At 38.3% G+C, this 14,496-nt stretch overlaps 1 protein-coding gene across 1 annotated transcript in view; it reads left to right on the top strand.

Moving 5' to 3' along the window:
* The window catches only part of ATP6V1C1 (ATPase H+ transporting V1 subunit C1), a 35,487-nt gene extending 29,515 nt beyond the window's left edge, over positions 1–5,972 (top strand). Inside the window, exons 9-13 of the mRNA XM_019711780.2 lie at positions 2,292–2,384; positions 2,478–2,571; positions 3,301–3,398; positions 4,269–4,395; positions 5,388–5,972. Coding sequence (XP_019567339.1) covers positions 2,292–2,384; positions 2,478–2,571; positions 3,301–3,398; positions 4,269–4,395; positions 5,388–5,483 — 508 coding nt within the window. The 3' untranslated portion in view covers positions 5,484–5,972. The remainder of the gene's footprint in view (positions 1–2,291; positions 2,385–2,477; positions 2,572–3,300; positions 3,399–4,268; positions 4,396–5,387) is intronic.
* Positions 5,973–14,496: the final 8,524 nt, after the last annotated feature.

Below are 14,496 nucleotides of genomic sequence, written 5' to 3'. Positions count from 1 at the left end.
TGGTGGCGGCGTGGGAATACCTTCCACTCACACCAGCCTTTCTCATGGTAAACTGAAGACTAATGCTGTGGGTTGATATTGGTTTTCCACTGAAGCTCTCTGTCCTGACAGATAATACCTCTTATACCTTTGTGTGAGGCGTTAAAGCCTAGAGGTTGACTTTATGTCTGGGAGGCAGGAGAAGGAGGAGAGGAAGGACCCTACGCACACAATATGCCCTCCCAAGTTGTGCATATGCCAAGCCTGAGTTCCAGGGGAATGGTGTCTAGGCTGGTTAAGTAGGCCCAGATTTACTCTGAAAGAAGGACTTTAAAAATACTACTTCAGAGGTTTACATTTTTTGAAAATCACTTTAGTAGTTTCAAGAAAAAAGTGTTACTGTATTTCCCCGAAAATAAGACCTAGCCGGACCATCAGCTCTAATGCATCTTTTGGAGCAAAAATTAGCATAATGTAAGACCGGGTCTTATATTAAAATAAGACCGGGTCTTATATTAATTTTTGCTCTAAAAGATGCATTAGAGCTGATGGTCCGACTAAGTCTTATTTTCAGGGAAACACGGTAGGCAGTAACAGTTCAGTGCAGGCAATACCTGTCTTCTGAATGACACACAAGTACTCACTGACCACTTGAGAGTTCCCAGCTCTTCCCCACTCAGTGAAAACATCTGCTCCACCTATTTCTCAGTTCAAAAGACATTTGGAATCGCTGACTTGAACCTGCTGTTTAAATGTAGTCATCAAGAGCAGAGCAGTAGCTCAACTAGCACTGTGAAGAGGATGGGTAGTTCATGGGGGGCAGACAGGCTTTAGTGGGTTAGTCTGGAGTTCTGTCCACTGTTTGGGAAAGATCTGTATGACTTGATGTTGGGCTTTTGGTTATCATAATAACTAACATTGTGGAATAGTTACTGTGTGCTGGTCTTTGTTCTAAGGGCTTTATTTTAAAGTCACATATAAGTAGTAATGCTTTGACTTGTTGCTTTTTGGCATGATACTTGAGCGATTACTCTTGGATGGAGTGAAGGTGAAAGTGGAGTTCTGAGGTAGAAGAATAGATTGAAAAATACCATCTTCAAACCTGAAAGAAGCAGTTTCATTTTAAAAATAAACAAAAGCTAGCTATTTGCAAAATATTCTACCTAAATCTTAAATGATTGAACAATTTGCATTATTGCCATTATTGTGTGGTTACGTGCAGGGAGATATATAAATGCCATGTCAATAGGGCGGCCAGAGAAGTGAAGGGTGGGCTGCTGTTCTGCTTCTTTTCATTGGAAAAACTGTTCAGAAAGAGGTGCTGCTCACTTGTCCTTTCAGCATTCCCACTTTCCTTTTTGTCTGTCTGCTTTTGCTTGTTAAGATAGTCTGGGTCAGTTCGCTGGTTAACTTTGGCCTTCTCTGTTGTTGGAAACTACCACAAACTCACTGTGCTTCGTGGGGGCTTTAGTTGAGGGAGCTAGCACAAGTGAGGCAGGAGCCTAGCTAGGAAGGCCTAGAAGAAAACCACGCTAGCCACTGTGCAGAGGGAAACTTCTCTTGTGTTTCGCAACAGAGGTTGCCAAGATCACTTTTATGAAGAAAAGCAGGGAAGATGTCTTGACAACGAAAGTTAGGTTGATTAGGGAGCTGAGAAAATGGCAGGTCTTTCCAGTGACGTCCATGAGAGCTGTGACTGGGTAGAAGTGATGACCTCACTGGGATCTTCGTAAGCCTAACAGGGAGTCCTGAGATGCATAAAAGTGTGTTTTTCAGAGGGTATTTAGACAGTTGCATTAGTCAATTTTTGATGTAGGTGTGATGGGAGAAAAGGAAGGAGCTGAGGTAGGAGATACTGGCAGTGCGGAGAGGGTATGTCAGGCCTCGGGGCTGGGCTGGGCTGGAGAGAGGAAGAGAGAATTAGGTTTCCGGAAGTGAAGAGGATACTTAGCAAGAAAGCCAGGGCCCTCTGGAAAGACACCAGCTATTAGACAATTTTGCCTGGGTAAGCCTAGCACTGATATAGATTGAAAAGCATGGTTCTTAGAGTTTGGGTGCTTTACTTGAGTTAATGTTTAATATTGTTGGTTAGGAAGAAATAAACATAATATAGGGCTAAGGCATTGTAAACAAAAACATCACAAACACTCAGTGTCTTCAGTGTTTGAAGCAATACAGATAAATAGCATTGAGATGGTTTGCGAAGGGCTGCCACACCCTTCTGTCCTCTTTCTCTGTTTCTGAATTGTCCTCAATATGAAAGACAGCAAGTAAACACAAAGTTTTAAATGGACTTCGTCTTTTTTTCCCAGTGTTCTCTCAGAGGATCAAGATAGTTACCTTTGTAATGTCACCTTGTTTAGGAAGGCAGTTGATGACTTCAGACACAAAGCCAGGGAAAACAAGTAAGAGCATTATTATTATTGGTTTGTTTTTTAATTTGTTAAATCACCTATACATGGTGTGAACAGTTTTGTGTTTTTTTGCCCCAAATGTAGATTCATTGTTCGTGACTTCCAGTATAATGAAGAGGAGATGAAAGCAGATAAAGAAGAAATGAACAGGCTTTCTACTGACAAGAAAAAGCAATTTGTATGTGTTCTTAATGTTTAGTGTTATCAGTGTTAAAGCAGAAGAAAAACTGGTATTCCTTTTCTTTGATTTAAAAGAAAACAAAACTTCTCTGATTTTGCTTTTTAAAGCATTTTATTTTAATTACTTTTTCTATTAAATAATCAGAATGAATTATATTTTTGATTTCACGCCTAGATCTATGAATAGTGATCTTAAAATGCATACCTTGAAATAATTACCCTATCTAAATCCATATCAGAAATTGATTTTAAACGCAGTGTTTTGGTTAATGCCCTGTGGTGGGACGGATTCTATAATATTAGTATTCTCTTTTCAGCAAGATTTTTCATTTTCTTGAGGAAAATTTTTTAATGCTGTAATCTTTTACTGAAGCAATTTGTATTGAAACCATTGGAGAATTAGTACATTCTAGGCAGAATGGAGAACAGGGATGGAATTGGTGTCAACTTTCTTGCTATCTTCAGGTGTAGGATTATTGTGAAGACCAAAAGCTTGTACGGAAGGGGTGAAGTGAGTGAAAGAAAAGGTGTTTCCCTTGTAATGCTAGAGGAAGTAAAGGCAAATTCCACTTAAAATTATTTCTAAGTACTTTGTAAACCAGTTATATCTCAGTTGGAAAGAAAACTAACCCTAACCAAGTAATGTCAGGTAAAGCCAGTTGGTTTATCTAATTCCTAGTTGCAATTTTCAAGACTAAGTTTGTGGTGATTTCTTTTTCTTTTATAGGGACCACTCGTGCGGTGGCTGAAAGTGAATTTCAGTGAAGCGTTTATTGCGTGGATTCATGTGAAAGCATTGAGGGTTTTTGTTGAGTCTGTTTTAAGGTAAAGTTAATTGAGAAACTTGCATCTGAAGAGTTTCATAGATCCCTTCATATTGGACCTCTTTATTATAACACACAGTCCAGTAATAGGAAATTGACTTGTAGACACCAAAGGGCCAAATCAAAGGACCAATCATGAGGTAGAGATTGTCAATATTATACAGCTTTTTATGTACGTATTAGTCATGTCCCTAAATACCAGGTTTAGAAAAAGAGACCTATGCTGCTGTTCTCTCTGATTCTTTTCTAATGTACTTATTTAAAAGTGGGTCATATAAAATGTTAGCCAGTATTTGTTTAAAAGAAAGCTTTCAAATATTTATATGTGTTAATAGTTTGGTATACAGTATACTGATGACTTATTTGAAATCACTTAACCTAAAATTTTTAATATTTTGACATACTTAAAATCTAAATTATCTTGTGATCTTCTGTACATGTTGTTCATATTAGAAATTGTTAAAAAATACTTATCTGCAGCTATGTTCACTTTTTAAATTACTTTGAGTTTTCAAAGTAGGTGTGGGTAATCTTATGTTGTTTATCGTGAAAGTATTTTCTAAGTATACATATTATCACTATTTACTGAGGATATTATTCACAGATTACCTTAAAATTGAAGAGTAATTAAAGTAATTCCTAGTAGACAATTGGCTCTCATTTCAAAGAAAAATACCTAGTTGACAGTGAGGACCAGAGAAGATTTGAGTTTCCATGTTTAATAGTTGAACTTGTAAAGGTGTTCATTAAAATGGGATACCATCTTCCCATTAGCTGTGATTAAAGAAGAGTGTGAGAATATTTGCTTTAAAAAGAAAGTCTCCTTATATGTTTGCTTGTGTTACATACCATACTTTTGCTTCTTTATAAGGTATGGCTTGCCAGTGAACTTCCAAGCTATGCTACTTCAGCCTAATAAGAAAACAATGAAGAAACTAAGAGAAGTATTATATGAATTGTATAAACATCTAGACAGCAGTGCAGCTGCTATTATTGATGTAAGTATTTATTAGATAGCTTCATAGAGTAGGAACTGGAATGAATTTCAGAAATAATTATTGGAAAAGGATAAACAGAAAAGGGATAGGGAATATTGTGATACCCAATCTTTTTTTTTTGTTTATAAAAATTATAAACAAAAAATACTAGTTGTTTATAAAAATTATAAATTGCAGAGGAAGAAAATACGTAACTATTTTAACTTTATTTGGTAGAAATAATGGAGTTAATAGATAGACATTTTACAGGCAATTTTTATTTTTATGCAATATAGTGTTTATATCTTCTTTGAAACAATATAAACAAAGTATATGTGATTTTTTTTTTTTGTCATTTCTGTTTAAAATTGCAGTGGGTCTTTTATATTTTATTTCAAATAGCTTGATTTTTTTCCTTTTTAGTTTGGGATGGTAGTATCTCACATGGGCAGTATTAGTTAGAAAAATCATGAAAAACCATGAAAAATCGGGGTGTTTTGGTAGAAGAAAATGAAGGAAATGACTTTCTACGTTTTCATGGAATTGTCAATAAAACATGAGGTTAAATATTTAATACATAATTTCCCACCAGTAAATTCTTATAATGTGCATATATAATACATATCTTTAAAACCACACTTGGTTTTATCCAGCATTCTCTAAGCCTTGTAGCCCATAAACTCAGTTCCTCAAGCTTGAGATTGAAAAATAATTTTTTACAATTTCTGTTAAAAAGAAAGGTAGGGCCATGATGAAACACATACTGTATGGCTTCAGAGTCAGTGTGCTTGAAGCTGGCTTCCTGCTCACTGTCGGTGCTTCCCAGGGTAAGGCAGCCTTCTGAGATTGTTTCCTCATTTGCAAAATGAAGATAATAAAGCCTAGGTTAAATTAGTATGAATACATAATCTTAGTCCAGAGCAGGTGTTTAATGGAAGGTAAATGGTAATTCTTTCTTTCTTTCTTTTCCTTCTGTAAGTACATAATGGAACAATTTGTCTGGTTTTTCATAGGCGCCTATGGATATTCCAGGCTTAAACCTGAGTCAACAGGAATACTATCCCTATGTGTACTACAAGATTGATTGCAACTTGCTGGAATTCAAGTAAAAACGAGCTCCTCCCAGACAGTCCTGTCCTTGTGTTGGTGTATGCTAACAGAAATAGGTTACAGTCTGAGTACTTTTACCTCTATTACCCTTTGCTTGCTTCTGACCCCTTTTCCTAGGTGAATTCTTCCATTGTGGTCCATTGTTTCTTTTTATTGATCAGGTCTGTAAATGTGTACTAAAAAAAAAAAATCAGAGTCTATTTATAAACAGAATAGTTTATTTAAAGAGGTCTTTCCTCATTGATATTGTGGTATGCATAATTCCATTTGTTACCGTTGTGCACAAAAGCCTTGTTTACAAGGGAATGGTGTAAACATTTATACCATTTGTTCACTGTGTTTAGTAGACATAACTGTTTAATAGTTACTGAATCGTGATGTAAAGAAATGTACAATATTCAGATATGTGCTTTCTGAATGTTTCAAATTACAATCTATGAACACTGTTCACACCCACAGGAAAGAATAAAATTACCTGTGCAAAGGTGTATTGTGGTGTGTGTAACTTCAGAAGATTACAGTTCAGCTTCAGAGTTTAATAAATGGTATCATAGCTAACTTGCTATGCTACTTTCAGGATTTTGTTATATACTGAGGTGTCACCATTTATGTCTGACTTGCATTATACTTTAAATGTGTCAAATTTGGGTCAGAGCACAAATATGAAGATCATTTTTAAACATATGAGGGGTATTTACACTTGGACCCTAGACTCTTAGTTCTTTCAAATAATTAGGAAGTAGGGCCAATTTCGAATAAAGTATAGCAAAACTATCCAGCTTTAGTCATTTATTTTGCTAAGTCTTTATTTTACATGTTTCCTTTTTAAGATCTATAATTATAAAAGCCTTCATTTTAACATTTATGTCATTTTGACATAGTCTGAAAATTGAGGCGTTGCTAGCCTTAAAAAAATGTGAATGACTTAGTTTAGCTTCCTGAAAGAGCTTTTAGAAGTGGGTGTCAGGGCAGTGCTACCCTTCCTATACACTCACGGGCTTGTAAATGGGAGAAAGACGTCTACATTTTATTTTAAGGGCATTTATAAACTATTCCCTTTTCCCTAGAAATTTAGTCTCCAAAATGCTTTTCATTTCAAAAGTTTATATTATTTCAAAAGTAATTGTTAACTTCAAACCAATACAGACAAACTCCTGTAAAGAAAACCATGAAAGATGATGCCTGCCCCTGCTACCCCTCAGCCCCATTGCTTCTTCCGAAGGAACTGTATGTATCCCAGGCCTCCTCTGTATCTCCACAGCGTATCTCACACGCGCGCACACACACACAGGTTATTTTAAAATCAATATAGGATTATACTGTACATACTCTATCCCTTGCTTTTTGGCTTACTCGTATATCCAAGATACCTTTACATATCGGTATATGTAGAGCTGCCTCATTCTTTTAACCAGTTACATGGTTTTCCATCATGTAGTTGTGCCAAATTATAGCTGGCCAGCTGAATATTTAGGTTTTTAGTTTTTGCTCTTACACTGCTTCAGTAAACATCCTTACACAAATATTTTGTTTCCTTATATTAGTATTTCTGTAAGACAAGTCCGGGAAGTGGGTTTGGTGGGTCACAGGGTGTGTACTGCTAAGTTATCTATTTTAATTCAAGACATGTTTGGAATACGGATTTTATTTTCAATTTTCCTTTGGTAAGAGGAAGCTGAAAACTTTTGGTTTTGATGTCAGAAAATTCTGGTTGTCTTTTTTTATTATTATTATTAAATTTATTGGGGTGACAATGGTTAGTAAAATTACATAGGTTTCAAGTATACAATTCAGTAATACATCATCTATATATCACATTGTGTGCTCACCACCCAGACTGGTTCTCTGTCCTTTGCAAGTGTTTTTTGAGTCTTAGTATCTGGAAAGGGGTATAATCTATCATGGAAGATGTGGTTTGATGATTAAAGTAAAAGATTCATAGGCCTACACGATGATTTTAAGGTTTTATTCAGACTTTAATATTGTTCTGATACCAGTGGGTCAGAATTGTGTCAAGCTTAACTTCCATGGTGATTTTTCTCAGGGATGCGGTGCAGCAGAGTGGCCAGGAGTGTGGCTCTGCAGGCAGACGCCAGCTGTGCTATTGAGTAGCTCTGCGATCTCCATGCCCAGTCCCTCCTTCATGGAATGGGGTCACTGGCGTACCCACCTTATAGGGCTGTTGTGCTGAGTAAACAAGACCCCACGGGCACATTAAGTACATAGAAAGGTGCCTGGTAAGCGCTGGCTACATGTACTTACAATCCAATAGGAGTGCCTGTAGCTCCTTTTCACTTGTGTTTAATCTGGGAGTGTCATGGTACATGTTACTGTGGAGCCCGAAGGTTAGAAAGAAGTAATTGTGTGTGAGGGGGCGAGATGAATAATAGAGTCTGTGTCTGTAACATTAAAGCAGTTTGAGTGTCTGAGCTTCAGTGTTGGATTATTTATATTGACCATGGCGGCTCCCAGTCCTGGGAAGAGACTGTTCCCATTGCTTACCTTGCTTGGCCTGCCAAGGAGTCTACTGGTTGTCCTCTAGGATAGAGCTCAGATAACTTTGAGATTCATTAAACATTTATCCAGTGTCTGTTAGAGACCTCTCTGCCGGTGCTCACACCCATCACCTCACCCCTTCCCGTGGTCACGCTGGAGGGACTGGTTGTCCCCATTCTACTCTTGCAGAGGCTTAAGGTCAGAGAAGTCAGGTGATTTTGTTGTTGTTAAAACTCAAATTTTGAGTCGGAATCAGAATTTGAACCTAAGAATTCTGACTGCCCTGCCTTCTGCCTACCGTGCCTCCTGCACTCCACTAGGTACTTACTGTATAAGGGAGACCAACACATTCCTTAACCACAGTCCAAGTTAGACAGTGATGTAGAAAAGACGTTAGGTGTGGACCATCAGGAAGGAAAATGTGTCGGTATTTGGCAGGAATGCAGGAGCCCAGGACATTTTGTTGATGTTGATGATGGGCGATCATGTGTGTACGTGTTGCATGCTAATTTCAATAGCCTAGTTTATTTGACCTAGATTTTCCTACCTCTGATAGTACCTGCCGGAGTTGCTCTGAACCACCGTGTGGTCCAGGTGGAACACAATCCGTAGGGCTTTTTGAGCACAAATCAAGTAGTACCTTTAAAGTAATACTTTGTACATTACAAATACTCAGCAAATGTGAACTTTTCTTTGCTCTCACTTCAAAATTAAATAGTCCCACATATTGGAAATAAAATACAAGAAATTGATCTAGATACGAGGTTATTTTCCTTCATTTTATTTTTAGCTGCAATTTAAAATAAAGTTTCAAAATAACATGCACAAGATTAAAAACTATATACCCAAATATTATAGAATAGCTTATAAAGAAAAGCTTACCAGCCTTTAGAAAACATGTGGTGGTGGTTTTTCTGTTAACATCAGTAAAAGATGATTTTTTCCTAGAACTTCCATAAAGTAGTCTTATGTTTTGGAGTAAACGTATTGAAAAGTTTCCTAATTTGGTTCTTGTCTGTTGTCTCAAATTGGAGTTTACCCATTTCAATAATATAAACTTATATATGGTCCTTATTTTTCTAGAATAGATAGTTTTAGAGTAATATGTGAATATAATTCTGGCTTAAAAAAATATGAAACCTCAGAACCATTTTATTCACCAGCAGATTTACCCTTAGAATAATTTTAGATCTGAGCCCAATGACTTAGGAGAGAAAAAGGAAACAGAATAAAACCATGCAAGTGATTAGCGGTGAGAGAATACCTCCTGGGATTGTTTAGTTAGAGAAGAAAATGAAACTGAGGGGCAACAAGACAACATCCTTTCTACCAGGAATGGTCAAATAGTGCAAGGATAAAAACGTTTGAAATAAGCAGAAGGCAGTCTGCAAATACAAACAGGACATTTCCTGATAGTTGCTCAGTATTGAAATTGATTATGTCCACAGTGGTTCTTAGTTGGGGAATTTAATAAAAGTACAGATTTATTGCCAAACCCCACAGAAATGAGGTCTGAGAAGTAATCTACATTTTTAACACCCAGGAGATTCAGATGCTAGTGGTCAACCAATTACAATCTGAGACTGCATTTCAAAGATTCTCCCTCTGAACCCCCAGATAGGGTCGTTGACTTATGATTCGTGAGCATCTTGAGGTCTCATTCAAATAGTGATTCTTCTTTATTTCACACAGCCCACACTTGATAGAATTATTATGGGTTAATCAGTTTTTCCTACCCTGTCACCTGAAGAAGCATTTTACATCATTAATCAATAGAACCAGAAAATTCTGCCTCAGCAGAAACTGATCAATGTAGGTGTCCTTTACTCTTGTGAGGTCATAGAATATCAAATTGAAATTTGCAAAAACTGTCTAAAATGATCAAGGTCACAGTTTTATCTTTTAATTCAAAACCCAATTGGGATGTGATTTATGACTGCTTATAATGTTTAAAAGAACAACCAAGACACAGACTTTCAAAGAATGGTTTGTATGAGAAAACAAAAAGGGTATTAAAGTAAAAGTGAAAAAAGAAGTTGGATGCAGCAAAGATTATTGCTGATGTTAGACCAAAAAAGGATAAACTGTATGTACACTACCTGAACTTGAAAGTATATTTTTTAACCAAAGGACTATCAAAAACTAACCAGAATATCAAATCCAAAGAGCAGCTTTCATGTATTTCACCATTTCCTAGGTATGTAGCTGACTTTATTGTATGGTTCTGCAACAAATCATCCTTAACGTATCTTTTTCACCAATAAAACTTGCCAGATTTCATATTTAACTATATACATATTTGGGCCAATTCTCAGAGTAATTACAGGTCAGTACAGGTTTTAATGTGTTACTAGAAGCATAAAGTAACGTAACCTAGTTTTTAAAATAAAAATTGTGACTACTGTACACAGGTACTGTGTTTTACCACAAGAGGGCAGTCTGGTGCCATTGGAAGGCAAACGGGTAATTTCTTCTCCCTACTCCCCCTCATGATTAGTTATGAAACATACAGTCCATTTAGAGAAGCCCGTTCTGGTTTGGATTATTTTATTACAAGTGTTTATTAGTACAAAGTTTTCGGAAAACGTAAGATGACTCATACTCATTTTGTGATTTAATCCAACGTGTGTGTGTGTGTGGGGGGTGTGTGTGTGTACATATAGAAGCACTGATTCAGCAAATAGTATTGAGCACACACTGAATCAGGCATTGTTTTAGGTACTGGCGATATGCTGAGCAGTAACAGGGCACAGTGCTTGCCTTGATGGGCCTCATAGCGTACTAATCTGGTGACAGTCTTGACAAAATATTGTCTGTCCCTCACCTCTCAGCCTAAAATTAGAAAAGTATTTTACTGCTTTGTGAAATCCAAAGTCTGAAAACTTACTGAGGATATCTGTTCAGAAAAGTCAACCTATATTATCAGTCAGTGGGTACAGAATAGACCCATATTTTTTTCAAATCTGACTACACAGTTGGTCTGGTTCAGCAGTGTCCAAAAGATTTGTCTGCGACGGTGGACATTCTGTATCTATATGACCCAGTGTGGTAGCTTCTGCCACATGTGGCTGTAGATCACTTGAAATATGGCTGGTCTGAAGAAAGAACTGTATTTTAAATCTTACTTCACTTGAGCTACATATAGCTAGTAGCTACTGCATTGGACAGCACAGGCCTAGTTGGTCACACTTGAGTAACTCTTTTGCCCTTGAGTTTCCCGAATGCCTGTATCCTTTGGCTTTTTTTTGTTCTTATAACTGGAAGAACCAGCCTACCTCCTATTCACTTTGGTTGCCAGACTTAATTTCCCCAGGAGTCTGAGAAACAAGGAGAGAAAAGGTTTGCTTTCTGAGTCATTGTTGATGAGCCTCAGGTTGCTACACAGCTTTTTCTTTGATCACAAAAGACAACTACACATACTTCGTGCATTTATTTGCAGGAATGCAAACTGGTCGCAATGCTGAAAGACCAAAAGCCGTTTCTGATGGAAAATATTGACTCAGCGGGCTTGAAAACACAGCTGTGATGTTCTGATGGGGACGTAATTTCTGCTGTCAGTCAGTGCTCGCTTAGCACTTGTTGTGTGCAAGGCATTGGCCATGCCAGGCTCTAGGGAGACAGCGAGGAGACGTCCAGCACATGCTCCTGAACGATATTATTTGGCTCTATCGACTATGAGGAATGTAAAAGGTTCATAAACTGTTAAACAGTTCAGGTCTCTAGCAAGAAGTTTTAGCATCTTACAGGGAGCCCTTGGAAAGAGGCAAGTTGTATATGAAAGGGCAGCACACTGTCTGTGGGTTGTTTTCATCAGGGATGTGTTGGCACAGACCTTACCTCTTGCTTGAGCCCAGTAACACCATTCTGCAGGACAACTGGCCCAGGGAAGGAGTCCAGTCAGTGGCCAAGCGCCTTCCCTCTAGCCTGCGCTCCCACTGCTCTTTGCTCATTTGTCCCTCACCCTTTGCATCCAGGACCTCAGGCATTCTGGCGCCCCCCCCCCAGCTCGCCTTTCCCCAGTTGATTGACAGCCTCCAAGCTGGCCATCTTGTCCCCCTCTGCTCACCTCTAGCTCACCCTAGCACTGCTGCCAGAGGAATGTCAAGGCACTGCTCACAGATCCTGAAGAGCTCCTCATTTACCCACAGAATAAAGTCTCTTTGTTCACGATGGAATTTTTCCTTCTTTTTAATTTGCTTCTCTGTCTTTTCTGAAAGAATATTGTTTAGTTTTGTTTTTCAATTTGACCGGAGTCTCTTTGATGGGGGAATTAGACCATGGGTGTTTGGTATGCAGCTGCCGTGGTTGGTGTCTGCTTTTCTGCGCTGCCTCAGAAGTGCCGCATTTGCCAGGCTCAGATCTGTGTGCCCTGAGTGTGATCTTGAGCAGCCTGACGTGCTAGGTTCTGAACCCATTTCCTCATTTGTTAGAAGAGGGATAATTATGATAACACTATGGGATTATTATGAGGATTGAACCTCGTGGTACACATGACTTGCTAGTAAGGTACATGGCACAGAGGAGGTGGCCAACATATTAACTACTACTTTTTTTTAGTATCCTTTTTTATACTAGATTTTTGTTTCTTTTTTGCTTCTATGTCTTATGTTAATTGAAATTAGTTTCCCTGTACATCTATGTAGAAGGCAAAATCTCCCGTTAAAAACCCGCCAAGATCTTATGACTGGCAATTTCACTCCAAGGTATATATCCAAGAGAATTGAAAACATATATCCACACAAAAATGTGAACATGGAGATTCATAGCAGCATTATTAATAGCCTCAAAGTGGAAACAACCCAAGTGCCCATCACCGTAACAATAAATGAATGGATAAGCAAAATGTGCTAAATCCACACAATGGAATATTACTCAGCCATCAAAAGGAGTGAAGTCCTGATCCATGCCATAACACAGATAAACCTTGAAACATCAGGCTAGGTGAGAGGAGGCAGACACGAAAGGTCACATATTGTATGATTCCACTGATGTGAAATGCTAGAAATAGGCAAATCCAAAGATACAGAAGGGTTAGTGGTTGGCAGGGACCAGGGAGAGGGAGGAACCGGTTTGGGAGTGACTGCTAATGGGTACAGTGTTTCTTTTTGGGGTGATAAAAATGTTTTGGGATTAGATAATAATGGTAGTTGCACAACTTTGTGAGCATACCAAAACCACTGAATTGTACACTTTAAAAGTGAATTTTATGATGCATGGTATTTCTCAATTAAACCCCCCCCCCAAGGATTATCTCAAATTTTCTAAAAATTCAATTCTTTGCTCTTATGTTTATATCACTATAGTTTTAAAAAATTCGAATTCCCTTTTATGAAAGATAAGGAGTTTTGCAGGTTAGGGTTTATACTCCTTTCAATACTCTTGCTATTTAATCTGAAATTTTATGGTCTCCTTTTCAGTCAGTTTTTTTTTTTTAACTTTTATTTATTTTAAGTGTGTTTTTCCAGGACCCATCAGCTCCTAGTCAAGTAGTCAGTTTCTCATTATCTTTTGCGTTTTCCTTTGTTCCACTCCTCATCCCAGTTATTCTCAGCTGAGCAGTCATCACACCCCACCTCCATGCCCAGCGCTAAAGTCATACATACGTTTCAACCTGATGTCACTGGTTGTCACCTCGTCGTCAGCACTCATTCCCAGCATTGTCTGAGGAAAAGATAAATTGTCTGAGTACTTTATTGGTCTGATAATTCTTTTTGTTGCTTTAGTATCTGTGTCACTGACCACTTATCTAGGTCAAAGTACCCTTAGTTCATTCATTCACCCAATAACCATTTACTGAGGGTATACAAGTTCCCTGCAGGCAGAATCCTCATTCACTTGGCAAATATTTGGTAGTTGATGAATAGCTGGGTGCTGGGGCAAGAGCAGTTAAATGAGGAAAAGGACCTCGCCTGCCTGCAGCTTACCTGCTAGTGGTTGAGAGGCAACGAACACATAAAACAAGACCTTTCACCTCTGGACTTGTGAGGTGATAGAGGGTGAACTGGGCTGGGAAGGGGTAAGGAGAGCTTCTTCAGACAGGGTGGTGAGTTGCCCTGTAAGATGCCAACCATATGAAGAACTCAGGGAAGAATATCCCTGGCTGAAGAAACAGCAGATGCAAAAGGCCCCACAAGGGAACTAGGTCAGAGAGTTTGTGTCGCAGAAGGCCTGCATGGCAGTAGCTTAATGAGTAAGGGGGTGTAGAAAGTGCAACCCATGCAAATTAGGCAGGGTCTCATAGGAACCACTGGAGGGCCTAATTTGCATTTTTCAAGGACCACTCTCGCAGTGGTCGTACTCATGTTTGTGACCCAGTTTCTTACATCGTATTTGGCACGTTCCTAGTAGGTACTGGTTTCATCCAATGGGTGGATTTGTTGAGTATATTTGTATACTGGGACAAAAAGTGTGCTGGACTCCGCACACGAAAGCCCTCCACCTTGTCACTCTTAAGACTATTTTGCAAACATACTTAATGCTCTCCTGCAAACACCCCTGAAGATCCAGGCAGCATTT

Source organism: Rhinolophus sinicus, linkage group LG12 (assembly GCF_036562045.2).
Source record: "Rhinolophus sinicus isolate RSC01 linkage group LG12, ASM3656204v1, whole genome shotgun sequence".
Lineage (NCBI taxonomy): Eukaryota > Metazoa > Chordata > Mammalia > Chiroptera > Rhinolophidae > Rhinolophus > Rhinolophus sinicus.
Note: the sequence above shows the minus strand (reverse complement) of the source record. Positions and strands in the feature narration are given on the sequence as shown.